Consider the following 13,727-nt stretch of genomic DNA (forward strand, 5'->3'; position numbering starts at 1 on the left):
GAACATCATCGACAATGATATCGCGGTCAGACAATATGAATCAAAATTCCTGTTCGTGTTGCCGGACGAGAGCTTTCCCAAAGCCCCAATTGCCGCCATTTTCAGGCAGCTCGGCTGTTATCTGTGATTTGGGATTAACTATCATCAGCGAAAACTTGGTTCCTCGATATCTCATGTTGAGATATTCCTCAAACACAATAGACTCGTCATTAAATCCCTGGTCGTGCAACCTTCCTCGAGCTGCTTCTTTCAAGGTAACCATTTTTGGTTTCAGGTTTGTTAGGATACCTCCATTTTTAAACCATATCTTGGATTCTGGAACCTGACTCTCGTCCACTACGTCCTCAAGGGCCATCCAATACGCGGGTAGAACTGAGGAATAGCGATGGACAGAAATCTGCTTAATTCCAAGGTTCTCTGCCATTGCCACCTCATGCGCCACCAAAAGTTGCCAATCTATGTTTCGAAGTATCATGGCCCTTGGCTTCAGTTAACGAGCGAATAGGTCTTGTCATTGATTCATTCGCAATTCGGATAAACCCGTAGGCGACTTCGTCTTGGAGTCATTCACTGGTCATCAGGCAATCCTGTATTGACCGCTTCTGTCAATTCTTTGAAAAGTCGTGCACTTGCAGGTTCATCCAAGCCTTCGCTTTCTTTGGGTCCGAATATTTTAGGAAAGAAAGCAGGTAACAATCGCCCGTGAAACAGATTCGCGTCCGTGACAGTTAGCGAACCATTTTACGATAACAGGCAGGACCAGGTTGTGCGCCAGCGGACTCAGGGCCCACCGCGAACAAACCATTTCGGTAAAACAGGCGTGAGCCTCCACCAGCAGCCACAGTATTAATATCGAGCTACGGGTTTTGTATCGTGACGCCATCTGTTGTAGTTTGAAAAACATGTTCATAACAGAACCGTACCGGCTAACATCAGTGCTGGTAACCCCCATACCAAAACCAATAACGGGTATGTCTGTCAGTGGAACATACGACGGAAGACCATAACCAACAACTCCACCAGCTAGCCCTAACAGAATCGCGCGCAACCCAGAAAAGCTGTCGATATCGACTAGATCGCCATCTAATTGCATAAATTCACACCGCATCCGTTTTGATCCATGTTCCTCTTTGAGGCTGCTCGCGCCAAGTCTACCTTCGAACCCAGCCTGAAATCCTGGGATGTATTTGCGAATCGCAGGTGTCAGGTAAGCGTCAGCACAATCTGAAGTCGCCCTTGGTACCAACTTGATCACAGGAAAGAGTTCATGGCTAAGGCTAATATGATCGAAGCCGGTTTGTCTTGCAAGCCTCCCAATCAGTGTTTCATGGTCCGGAAAAGTATATCCATGCATGAGGCAATCATCAATGCTTCGGAATCCCTCATCGTAGAGGGTTTGGAGCTGTGTTTTTATGGCGCCTTCGGATGGTCACCGTAATATCCGGATCGCCTCCGAGGACAGACCACGTACAATTTCTACATCTGGGGGCGACTAGTCTCGTGAGAGTGTTGCTGTGATATGCCGTATCGGATCTTGTGTATAGTCCTCCAGCGTAACTCGCTCGTCCACCTCGATAACTTTTTCGTATAGGACATATGGTTTGCGAATGGCGAGATCGAAGATTTTAGGGCGCGATTGATTTCCAATTTCTAGGCAATCTTTAAATCCCTTGGTCACTAGTAGGGCCATTCGCCCTCCTTTCCTTTCCAGTAAAGCATTCGTGGCCACTGTAGTTCCCATACGAATGCTATCTATATTAGAAGTATCCAACGTCTTGCCCCCCTTGGGATTTTGCGACCTTCGAGTTTGGAGAGTAGACGAGGTATGCCAACCAAAGGTGCATCGCTGTAATTGTTTGGGTCCTCAGACAGGAGTTTGATAACAATGCCATCCTCCAGCTTCCCGGAACCGGGATTGCCGACGCAATCAGTGAAGGTGCCACCGCGCCCAATTAGAAGAGTTAGCTAACTGTCGGCCTAATGACGAAGGAACAGCATACATACGTCAATGGAGATTCGGATGCCGCGCCGCTGTACGGGAGCATCCATTGCAAGTATTATTTTTGCCTATTTTTGCTTGGATGCAGAAAGCGAGGGCGGTATTTTATATTAAAAACACGGCAGCTGGAAAATGGTTGAATATTTAAATATCCTTATATGCCGCGCTGATTCTTTATATTGCCGAAAGCACATGCCCGGACCAGCGAGACCAGAGTGGGGACGGGGTTTGATATCAGAGGCTGAATGAGGTTTTGGAAGCTCCAAAAAAGCACTATTTGTAACAAATGGGTCGTTATTCATTAATTATCGAATATCCTAGCCCCCACTGTATAGGCAGAAGCATTTGGTAATCCTTGATTTCTCCTTCGGGATCTGTGTGTAACACTTATACACAGCACATGTACAGTCCGAGGTGTGGAGGATACACAGTACACAGGTAAATCTGTTATCCCCCAAAATAACCATCTAAAGGTTAGACGACGGAGGTGGCCCCACGCTCGGCGTCAACCCATAAGTGAGACCACTGGAATCCAGTTCGGAGTCATTTGAGGTTCAACATCGATATTTCTTTTCCATTTAGAGATCCATGGATGTAGTGTGCGCACAAGCGCAGCTTGTTGTTTGGCAAGGCGCTGACATCATCGGAACTGGTGGTGGAACTTTAGGTTTGACTGACGTCACGTGTCACTTTTCCAAGGCGCTTCATTATTTTCTTTCTGGGTAAACAAACCACAACAAACAAACCGGTTCGCGGCCCACGATTGTTGCTCCCCGCAACTTCGGTTTATTCTCGATAATATTCACGCCATTGCTGCCGCTTGAGACGCTCAGGAAAGCCGGATCCTGAACTTGATCAGACACTTGAATCCATTTACGCGTCGGTCCTTGAAACAAACACAGAATAACATGCCTCGACCGCCTGCTAGACGGGGTCGTCGTCGAAACGGTACTAACCCTCCAGAAGCCGTTGCGGCACGCGACTTCAAACAATCCGAAGAGGGTAATTTTGCGGTAGTTATACCAAAGTTGAATCACACACAAGCTCCTAAGGGACAAGACGGTAATCCTGAGAAGATATCTCGGGAAGGCTCTAGGGAGAATTCACATGGAACAGCTTACATCCAGAGAGCTGAACCGGTGGTCGATGAAGAAGGTGATCTGGGAGCAGCAAGCTACCAAGTGCAAACGCCCGTCTCTAAACATCAAAATGGCACCACCGACTTGCCGCCTCTGTTTGACGGTATCTCTTCCGCTGCAGGAAAACCGTTCCTTCCCGGTAGAGGGGACACAAGTTCTAGAGTACAAAAATTCGGAACTCCGGCTTTTGAAAGCTCGATGCTTAGCAATTTTAGACGACGGCCCAGGCAGCCCAGCATCCTTCAAATGATGCACACTGATCAGTCGTCCGAGCTTGATGATGATGATGATGATGATGATGATGATGATGATGATTTGCTTGCCAGTTTCAACCCTGATGATGAATCAACTCCGCTAAAATTTCCCAACCGCAAAAGTATACCCCAGGACTCTGTATCTTCATCGCCTTCTACACCGCGGAATTTATCTTCTACGAGCTTAAGAAACATAAAGTTACACCCCAAGGTCCAGGTGCAGGTTTCTCGATCTCCCGATCCATCCGAGCGTGCAATTGCTCCCGATGAAAATACCGACAACAGTGCGTCTGAAGATGACCTACTGCCTACCCCAAGAAGGGCGCAGTCGCCAGAGCTTCCCAAACTTTTAAGTCAGACAATGATGCCACCGGAGAGCAGTCCGGTCTCTCGTGTCGAGAAAAATCGATCTGATACTGCATATTCTGAACACCCAGCAAATGGAAACTCCTCCCCTGGCACCCAAAAAGCGACAGAAAAGCAACTTCCCATGATTTGCAAACCCCGGATTTCTACTGCCACTCTGAGAGAAAATTTGCTGCCTCAACGGCGATTTCTGCAAAAACAGCGTGCATCAAACCGCACACTCACCTCAGATGACATCGAAAATGAAAACTGTTTCGATGACTATTCCGGCGCATTTGAGGCGGATCGGGATGAACTGAGCTACCCGGTGTCAAGGGTTAAAAGGCGAAAGGATAAAACAGGAATGCCAGAAGCTAGGAAAGGTACAGGAAACAAGAAACAAGCCAGCACAGACAGGAGTATCCAGGGCCGACGACAGACACCAGCGATAAAATCAGCTAATATTCGACCTTCCAAGAATACACATTTAGCCCACTCCAAAAAGGGCGACGAGATCACTTGTTTCTCGCTCGGCAGCCGTGAAGCACTTGCGGATAAGGAGAACCAATCGAGCCACACGGTATCCTCTCCACCACTGGACTCCGAGGAGCGGCTTTCCGCTACTGATATTTCGCCGCCAGCATCAGAACGCGTCTTTTTAAGTGAAGAACTCATGCAACAAGCACGAAAGTTCGCTGAAATTAGCCTGTGGCCCCTAGACTTTGAGGATGCGACAGTGGTATCAGGTCAGAGCAGCCCATTCCAGTAAATATTTATCTATAGCAGTCTACCCGTGTATATAGTGAGAGAAAAAAATATATTCAACTCGCGCGGCTGTTATACTCTATTTCACTTAAAAACAAAAACATATCTTGCAAACAGAGACGGTGAATTCAGCGAGTTTGCAACAGGCTTTTTGACAGAACGGAACGGGCATACAGTTGAACGTGGTTAATAAAAAGTTGAACATGGTTAATTTTTCAGGCCGGAATAACCTTCGGCATGGTTTTGACTATAAACCATGTCAACCCCCCCACTAAAACTACGCCATATCTCCCACATATCTCCCACGCATCAGACACAGCGATTTTATCATATTTCTCAGAGCTCTATTTCTCAGCTAACCTGAATTCTAACTCATATCTGCTTTTCAGATGTTGAAGAGTCTCAGATTTTGAAGTAGGACTAAATAAGAGCTGATTAGTAATATACAGAGAGGGTGTGTAAAAGATGCTTAGTGTGTGTACATTTTAGTGAGGGAGTGAGGACTGAGCATGGTTTATTTTTCAGACCCCTTTTTTAAAACCACATCCAACTTTTAATAAACCACGTTCAACTCAACTGGAGACTTCACCCGAGGGGTCAGCCGACGTGTAACCTGCGTTCAACTGTAACCCGGAACGGAACGGCTATCCATGGGCGGTAATTTGCTTACTCAGCAGGCTTGCCCCTGTCGGTGCAACACCCCGCTCCAAAGCCTTTGAATAAATATTATCCACTTATAAATACATCGTTACTGCTGCTCTCTGGAAGAACAGCTCAGTGTCTGGCGCTTCAATTGGTCTTGCGAGCCACCCCTAAAAAGCTGCAAAATGGATGAATCTGTTGATAGGGTCCTTGCAGGAAAATACCCTGCCAAGGCCCATGCAAAACGCGTGGCCGCCCGCATTCGAGAGCTTGGGTATGGGGAATCTGGCGTCATTTATCTCGAAGGCCAGAAAACGCAGATGATAGAGGACAATGATGGATCAATGCCGTTCCGGTAAGTCAACACACCTGTGTATATTTTAAATCCTCCATAATTTGCTAAAGTATCGATTGTTCTTCCCCACAGCCAGAGACGCAACTTCTTCTACCTCTCAGGATGTCCTCTCCCTGATTCTTATCTCACATATAACATCGAAGAGGACCACCTAACCCTTTTCATTCCTCCTATTGACGAAGATTCCGTCATCTGGTCGGGGCTACCGCTTTCGCCCGATGAGGCATTGGAGATGTACGATGTAGATGCCGTCCTTTTGACCACCGATGTCAATACTAGTTTGGCACATTTCTGCTCAGTGAAGAAGGGTAAAAAGGTATTCGCAATAGCTGACCAAGTTTCTCCGCACATAACTTTTTTGCCGTTCCAAGAGACAGACTTTGATGTTTTGAAACGAGCTGCTGAGGAGTCTCGTGTTGTTAAAGACACTTATGAAATTGCTCTTCTCCGTCGCGCGAATGAGATATCTACCAAAGCACATGTAGCGGTTATCAAGGCGGCCAGATCTGCCGCGAACGAGCGAGAATTGGAGGCCATTTTCATCGCGACTTGCATGTCTTATGGTTGTCGAGAGCAGTCATACCATCCGATCTTTGCTAGTGGAACAAACGCTGCGACATTGCACTACCAAAATAACAACGAAGATTTAGTTGACAAAACTACTGGAGAGAAGAGGTTGAACATGTTAGTTGATGCCGGCGGAGAGTACCGGACCTACTGCGCAGATATCACGAGGGTTGTCCCGCTCTCGGGAAAGTTTTCTGCGGAATCCCGACAGATATACGATATTGTGCTGGATATGCAGATGACGTCATTGGCAATGATTAGAGCGGGCGTAATGTGGGAAGATGTACACTCGAACTCTCACCGTGTCGCCATCCGCGGACTGCTCAAACTTGGTATTCTGCGTGGTACGGAGGAAGAACTGTTTGACAAAGGGATCAGCGTTGCCTTTTTCCCTCACGGCGTAGGACATTACCTCGGTATGGACACCCACGATACTGGAGGCAATCCAAACTACAAGGATGAAAACCCAAAGTTTAAATATTTGCGCTTGAGGGGCACTTTAGCATGCGGTGCCGTTGTGACAGTTGAACCAGGTGTAAGTTATCCATCACCCCAAATTGGAGCACACGCACTCTTTCGTTCCGTTCGCAATTTCTTCCATGAAAACTAATACATATCCAATAGATCTACTTTTGCCGTTTTATCATCGATCCCTATCTCGCTTCTCCAGAATTGGGAAAGTATATAGATACCAACGTACTCGAACGATACTGGAATGTAGGTGGCGTACGCATTGAAGACAATGTTGTCGTCACACAAAACGGTCACGACAACCTAACAGCAGCTCCGAAAATTCCGGAAGAGATAGAGAAACTCGTTGCAGCAGCACAATAGCTCGCCAAATTTATCTTAATTTATTAGGGTACTATACAACAATTTAAAATCCCAACCTTCGAATTTTCATGAATAAAAACTCAAAGTACAGTATTCAAGATCTTAATCTATATCTATCTATTGAATCATGGCCTTTAATGCCTGAAGTAGTAAAGCAAAAATAAATCCTCTTGCAACAGATTTGACCTGAAGAGAATCAAAAACATGTCCAAGAGCCTCTGTAGTTGCAGCGTTGCCCATGATGCTCGTCAGAGCCTGCGGCATGCCTCTTGTCACTAGCAACTTTCGAGCCTTGATCCGAAGCTCCATTTGTTCATCATCAGTCAAGGGAGGGGGGATCGATTTGAGTTCATCTTCAGTTGGCAGTGCATTTTGACGTAGGGCAGTGATGTACGTCGCAAGGGCATCATCAGAGGCATTGGATTCAATAATTGATTGCTGCATCAGGAGACGAATACCTTCAATATTTGGATTCCCAGGTCGGAGCAAAAACGATCTCGCCGCATTCAACAGTTTTTTTCTAATTCCCCAGGCGGAGGACAAGGCATATAGTTCGTTAATGACAGCAAACAGTAGTTCAACTGCAACACCAGTCTCTTCCTCGGAGAGAGGCATAACCCTCACTTCGGTTGAGTAAGGATTAAGGTGAGAGTTCAAAGATTCGACGTCTGATTCAGGCTGGACAGTCGTATTGCCGTTAAAGCCTGTAACTTGACCGGCTAGACCGGTTGATACGGGCTCGACTTCTTGCAGGCGGTTTTTGCTAGCGACGGGTCCGTTCTCTTGGTTCTGACCCGCGTGTTCAGGAGAAAGAGAAGGAGATAATCGATCGGCGACTGGTCTCTTGAAGACTGATTGCTCCTCTTCATTTTCCTCCGCATCCTCGTGTGTAACATAAGTTAGAGGTTTTTCGAACGCATTTTCAATCGAGCCAGAGCCAAGAGGAATATAGTGTTCCGTGTCTGGACGCGAGGGGGAAGCCACCTCTGCCGTTCCACCACTGTTCTGACTGATTGCAACTTTATTGTTGAAGAACCCGTTAGGGGGCATTCTCAACTTCGGGTCTACTTTGTCCCTGAGGGCAAAGTCAACCGAACGTTTCTTAACACTACTGCCCGCTCCAAACACTCCAGTGACACCTTCAAGGACAGCCTTACCACCCCCTGCTACCCCTTTAGGAGCACTGCTTAGGACTTCCAGTACCCCCTTGCCCATATTTTCAAACACCGCCTGGCTCGGAAATGAAAATCCGCTCTTCCCGATCCCATTCGGGGACGATGTCGCAACACTTCGCTCTTTTTCTAAAAACCTTTTCATAGCCTCGCATCCAGCGAGCCGCTCGAAGCGTAGGGCATGCTGAAGGTAGCGCTCAAGACTTTGCCGTAGGTCTGACTGGTACTGACCTTTCCAGGTTGGCAGTTCTCTGTGTTGTTCTACAAAATCAGATACCCCTGAAACAACCGAAATGCGTCGTAAAACTTCATGGAGAACTTCGAAGTCAGCGTATTTCCTCGTAATTACCCAGCCCGGATGACGCGAGCTGGCGGGTTCAATTTGTAGCAAATAGTCATCCGTGGGCTTCACACGCATTGCCCCTTTGTCATTTGAGAAGTTGTCATCGAAAATCGACACAGACGCACCCAGAAGGATCATCCGAATCGAAGCTAGTAAATCAGAATTAACTTCCTGACTTGCAGGTCATGAATACTCAGTGATGTATTGCTTCCTACCTTCCTGTATGGAACGCGGTTCGTCCATTGAGTTTCTAGAATCCCCGAGCTCATTAGAACTTCTCGACACATCACCATGCCTTGTGGTGACATTACCATTCCAAACTCCATCGCTTGAGGCAGTTATTTCTACGTGAGAAATCTTCGAGGAGAAACTTGCATGGCGGATATCGATGTCACCATCAGTTACAATCGTCGACGGCTGTTCCTGGTAACCTCGAGTACTTCCAGATTCAATCATCGCACTGAGGCGCTTTGCTTCCCTTACCGCCTCTTCCATCTCAATTTGTGCCTTCGTAAGTCCTTGGTTTTGCTGACTCGTTCGCGAATCATCCGCGAAATCAGGCATATTGTTATTAGCGGCCAGCGAGTGCGTGGAGAATTCCTCCAAATGATTCTGTCGGGCTCCATCAACCCCAATGTCAATTGCACTCATCAATTCTGGCTCTCCTTCCTCCAGTAGCTGGACAATCCACCCATTGATCCATTCTGGCTTTGAACAATTGTCGATTACGCTTTCTAAGATGACACCTGAAAGGATTTCGCAAAGGAAAACTCGGACCGGTTCACAATCGTACAAATCGGGTTGTAGAAACGTTTGTAGAAGATCAGACGCAACGAGCCTGAGCTTGGCACGTTGTTGGGTCGTTGATAAAACATTTGCTAAATTACTTTCAGGGAACCTATTCAGGTAGGTCGAAATTGCATCTGCTGTAGAGGCCGGCCCGCTGGAAGTCGATTGCAAGGCAGACGAGAGTTCGTTTAAAAATACGATGATGATAGAAGATGCATTGGTGACGAAATGAAGAAAAATATCTGCCGGCCTCTTCCGCGAAAGATGAGAGGATATAGAAATAACAAAACGGGCGAGGGTCGAACGGCAGGATTGCGGGAACGTCTGTTCTGATGATAGGATAGGCTGATACCACCATCTGCAGTCGGTTAGTTGGCGAAGGTCGTGAATGAAAAATACGCACTTACTGGACGTAATCTCGAATGACAGCATCAGTCAGTGTATTCAAAGCTGCTGCTGTTGCGGGCTGGAAATCGGAATAATCCAACTTGGTCATCGACGTATCCTCAGGACTGGCTTGATACCTTGGTTTATCAGTAGTCCTCGATTCTTCCCAGTTCAGCAGTCTCTTTGCCACTTCGATGCCCAACTCCCGCCTCCTTATGGAGGGGCCTGGTTTCGTGGATTCATCTCCATACTCCTTGTAGCCCTCCCAAGATGAATGCAGTCCGATACCAGCGACTACCCCAAATAGCACCAGGCTAAGTCTTCCGAGAACGAAATACGTAATCGCAATGGTGACTCCGCCCAAAGCAGCCAGAGTGGCATTGTTAGCGGCTGATAGAAATTGTAAACATTGGTCAAGGAGAGGGCTATGTCTAGCTATCGAAGGGGAGGAACTCGTGGCATCAACTGTACACGCAGCAGGATCTTGAGGAGGACCAGATGGAGTGGAATCACCAACGGACACCGAGTCGTCCGTCGTCTCGTCGAGTTGACGCTCATCCATTATCCCAAGGGACACGGCAGCTGCGCGACAGCACTCATTGCATCGCTGCGACTTTGACGAACGAGATAAGCAATAGTCAGGGGGTTGTCGCAAAGTTATCCAGCCGGTTGCGGACGGGAGTTGAGACGTTCAGGTGTGGAAGGACTTGGTGGTATAATATGATACGGTATGGTACGGTGCGGTACGGTACGGTACGGCTGGGGTGTGAGAATGGTGGCCGTGCAGTATTTAAATCACATCTCCCCGCACGCCTGCTTCAAGCGGTTTATCAGGACTTCCTTCGCGGGAAAGCTTCAAGCTAGAACAATCCTACGCAACATTACTCTGCAAAGTCCTGTGACCCCAGATATTCTTCATTAATCAATCAGATGGTCGAGCCTCCATATGGCATATCTCAACATTCATGGTGTCCCTGTTATTTCACTCATTTCGACTAGCGACTCGCAGCCTGACAAAGCTCCCCAGATGCCATGCTCTTTCGCCTTCTGGTCAGCACATATCACGGGCCGATCTGGTGGTGCTTTCTAGATTCCCTGCTGGGTTCTCAGCGCCTCTTCACACGGCACTATTTTTTCCTGGTTTGCACTCCGCCCATCCTCTGTTACCAATGCTGAGTCTCCGTAGGCCATGGCGTTCAACGAGTGGGGATGACCTCCGCGTGGCTGGACGCTTTTCCTTCCACCGCGAAGCCGTTTCTCGAAGAGATGGATAGCACTCTTAACGTTCGCCTCTCGACGATTATTTCGCACGGGCCAAACTCGAACCTAAACAAGACTGAGAATTCTCAACCGGCAATCATGGCGACGTCGATATTGATACTTCGTGTCCTGCAGGAACATTTTGGCTTCGATACCAGAGCGCTGATCGATGTTACATTAGGTCATAGTCTGGGGGAGTACGCCGCTTTGGTAGCTGGGGGCTATTTGGGATTTGGACCAGCCCTCAAGATGGTTCGACGCAGGGCAGAGATAATGGCTCAATGTACCGCTGATGCAGGAAAACTGACCGGTGAAACTTATGGAATGGTAGCACTCGTCTGTGAGCCCGATCGCTTGGCAGACTTAATTACGACCATCCAGGAATTCTTGGATCACAGTTCGCAGCGGTCAACCGACGATATCAGCGACGAGCTCTCACCAATACAACAGGTTTCAATTGCAAATATCAACTCGAAAAATCAAATTGTTCTTAGCGGTAGCATTGAGCGGATAAAATACCTGTTGATACAGCTTCGTCAGTTTTCCGGTCATGATCCAAGGGCTGTCCGCCTTAGAAGCGAGAGCCCGTTTCATAGCCCGGTGATGAAGCCAGCCGCGGATTACATGCGAAAGGCTCTTGAACACGTGGAAATCCAATTTTCCGATTCGATACCCTGCATTTCGAACGTATCCGCTGTTCCGTTCCGGTCAAAAGATAACCTCAAAGACCTCCTTTCGAGACAGTGTGTGGAGACAGTGCGGTGGTGGGATAGCATACGATATCTGGATCAGGAACGCGGTGTGAAACGGTGGATTGGCATTGGACCTGGCAAAGTTGGAAGAAATCTTGTAGGAAAGGAAGTTGGAAAATCGTCCGCTCGAGGAGGAGGAGTGTGGGCGATCTGTGATCCTAGGGAGATTGAACAGACACTGACCGATTTGATCAAAAGTGATGAGAATACTGTATATTAAAATCCTCAATGGTACAATAGAAAGGCGCCATACAACAATCCAAGCTTTTTTGATTATAACAGCTATCGGTTCTATTCATTTTATTCACCACATATTGTTTGTTAACATAGCCGATGAAACTATGATATTTATATATATACATACATATATACATATATATTGTTTCTTTTTATCCTCTCCCGTATCAGTCGGAGACTATGCAGGAGACCCTCCTTTGAACAAGGACTAGACTCAGCCACTCATCAGGCTACTCTAAACTCCTCAGATATCTGAGTGATTTTTTACCAGCTACATGATTTTGTGTACACAACAACGTTATTATTCTTCTTCTTCCTTATACTCGTAAGCAAGCAGAGCTTATGGAGTCCTGGTGTGACGTTTAGGCAATGCTAGTACATTAAATTGCTAGAAAGGAGTTGTTAACTAGGAAAGTTAAAGACCCAAGCCCACTCCTCCCTGCCGCATATTCCCAACACGTCCTTCTCAGCAAGTCCTCCATACAAGTTCGTCCCAGTCAAGCCCGTTCATCCCCACCACGACCTGCCGGACCATGCCACCACCCTCCCGTCTGATCCTCCAAGGCGGCGTGAAACGACTCTCTAACCTTTCCTCAACCTTCCAAGCCCTCGTTCCACGAACAGCTAGCAAACCACCTCTATTCCTACAGCTTGCGAAACCACCACATGCCCGCCCGTTCCACCTATCTGCAAACTTTCCCGACGCCCAACCAAATGCCAGCAATCTCCTTAACAATGTCACCCGATCAAGAATCCAATCCCGCCCCGCGCGCCGGCCAAATTCTCGCAGCTTGTCGTCCTCGTCCTCGTCCTCCTCGAAACTCAGCTTCTCCCAGCGCATGAAGAAGCTATCCCGGGAATATGGCTGGTCCGCGCTCGGCGTCTACCTGGCCCTTTCAGCTCTTGATTTCCCTTTTTGCTTCGTTGCCGTGCGTCTACTGGGCGTTGAACAGATCGGGCACTACGAGCATATAATCGTGGAATGGTTCAAGCGTACTGTTGGCTCAGCTTTGCTGTCCTTTGGAAAACCGGAAGCCACCGGATTTCCCGCTGCTGGCAAAGAGGATGGAGGAAATGCAGGAGGTGACATAGCCATTGCGAGCGCTGGCGGCAGTGGCGCGGATAAAGATGGCGAATCGCATGATCATGGTGTTTTGGAGGCTGAGGAGCGGAATGCGGGATCTGAAGCCAGTACGTCATTCCACCCTTCCTTTTTCTATATCTGTAATGAGTGGTCGGGGGCTGCAGACTTATTTACATGACTAACAAAACCGCCTTTTGCCAGGTTTATGGACTCAACTTGCCCTAGCTTATGCCATCCATAAGAGTTTCATTTTCATTCGAGTTCCCCTGACAGCAGCGGCGACACCAAAGGTCGTCAAAACACTACGGCGATGGGGTTGGGATATCGGGAAACGGAAGCCCAAAAGCACCTGAGATTGAAGGGATTCTACGCAGTAGTAATCATCCGCGCCCTCATCCCTCAACCATCCACCAAGACACGCTCCCGATTCCCACCTCGTGGTTGCGCTCCGCTGCTATACCTTCACAGGACTGCATATCTCCCCTCATACACACCCCCGGACTTAACATATAGTCCCCTCTGTGTTGTACGATTAGATACATTACATTTCTCAATATATGCAACTTCCATTATTTAGGCCCTTAAGCGTGCATGTAGCACCATATCTATATCTGTCGATACAATGCCTTTCACCACATGCAAAAAGGGAGGGAGAAAGGGATGAAAGGAAAATTAGAAGTAGAGAATAAATGGTTCATGGGTTTTATTACTCCGCAGTCATCCACTGGCAAATGGGTTAAGTTAGTAAAATAACCCGAAAATACCACGGAGTCTCATATATACTCTTACTTATAAAACTCAAG

The 13,727-nt window shown here is 47.6% G+C and overlaps 6 protein-coding genes across 6 annotated transcripts; 4 read left to right on the forward strand and 2 right to left on the reverse strand.

The window, feature by feature from the left end:
- Nucleotides 1-40: 40 nt before the first annotated feature.
- Nucleotides 41-2,049, reverse strand: HCBG_02205 (5-oxoprolinase; the record flags this gene model as incomplete). The annotated part of the gene is made up of 5 exons (XM_045429254.1): nucleotides 41-484; nucleotides 803-1,402; nucleotides 1,472-1,492; nucleotides 1,559-1,846; nucleotides 2,005-2,049. The coding sequence occupies 5 exons, from the start codon at nucleotides 2,047-2,049 to the stop codon at nucleotides 41-43; spliced, it is 1,398 nt and encodes a 465-aa protein (XP_045289149.1).
- Nucleotides 2,050-2,907: 858 nt separating this feature from the next.
- On the forward strand, nucleotides 2,908-4,574 carry HCBG_02206 (uncharacterized protein; the record flags this gene model as incomplete). The annotated part of the gene is made up of 1 exon (XM_045429255.1): nucleotides 2,908-4,574. One exon carries the CDS (start codon nucleotides 2,908-2,910, stop codon nucleotides 4,504-4,506), a length of 1,599 nt encoding a protein of 532 aa, XP_045289150.1.
- A 755-nt stretch (nucleotides 4,575-5,329) lies between these two features.
- Nucleotides 5,330-7,678, forward strand: HCBG_02207 (prolidase; the record flags this gene model as incomplete). The annotated part of the gene is made up of 3 exons (XM_045429256.1): nucleotides 5,330-5,499; nucleotides 5,572-6,601; nucleotides 6,691-7,678. The coding sequence occupies 3 exons, from the start codon at nucleotides 5,330-5,332 to the stop codon at nucleotides 6,898-6,900; spliced, it is 1,410 nt and encodes a 469-aa protein (XP_045289151.1).
- On the reverse strand, nucleotides 7,018-10,153 carry HCBG_02208 (PX domain-containing protein; the record flags this gene model as incomplete). Its single annotated transcript, XM_045429257.1, has 3 exons — nucleotides 7,018-8,564; nucleotides 8,631-9,562; nucleotides 9,612-10,153. The coding sequence occupies 3 exons, from the start codon at nucleotides 10,151-10,153 to the stop codon at nucleotides 7,018-7,020; spliced, it is 3,021 nt and encodes a 1,006-aa protein (XP_045289152.1).
- Nucleotides 10,154-10,408: 255 nt separating this feature from the next.
- Nucleotides 10,409-11,887, forward strand: HCBG_02209 (malonyl CoA-acyl carrier protein transacylase; the record flags this gene model as incomplete). The annotated part of the gene is made up of 1 exon (XM_045429258.1): nucleotides 10,409-11,887. One exon carries the CDS (start codon nucleotides 10,801-10,803, stop codon nucleotides 11,821-11,823), a length of 1,023 nt encoding a protein of 340 aa, XP_045289153.1.
- A 486-nt stretch (nucleotides 11,888-12,373) lies between these two features.
- Nucleotides 12,374-13,501, forward strand: HCBG_02210 (uncharacterized protein; the record flags this gene model as incomplete). Its single annotated transcript, XM_045429259.1, has 2 exons — nucleotides 12,374-13,031; nucleotides 13,126-13,501. 2 exons carry the CDS (start codon nucleotides 12,374-12,376, stop codon nucleotides 13,275-13,277), a joined length of 810 nt encoding a protein of 269 aa, XP_045289154.1.
- Nucleotides 13,502-13,727: the final 226 nt, after the last annotated feature.

The sequence above is a fragment of the Histoplasma capsulatum genome (genome assembly GCF_000150115.1).
Source record: "Histoplasma capsulatum G186AR genomic scaffold supercont2.3, whole genome shotgun sequence".
NCBI lineage: Eukaryota > Fungi > Ascomycota > Eurotiomycetes > Onygenales > Ajellomycetaceae > Histoplasma > Histoplasma capsulatum.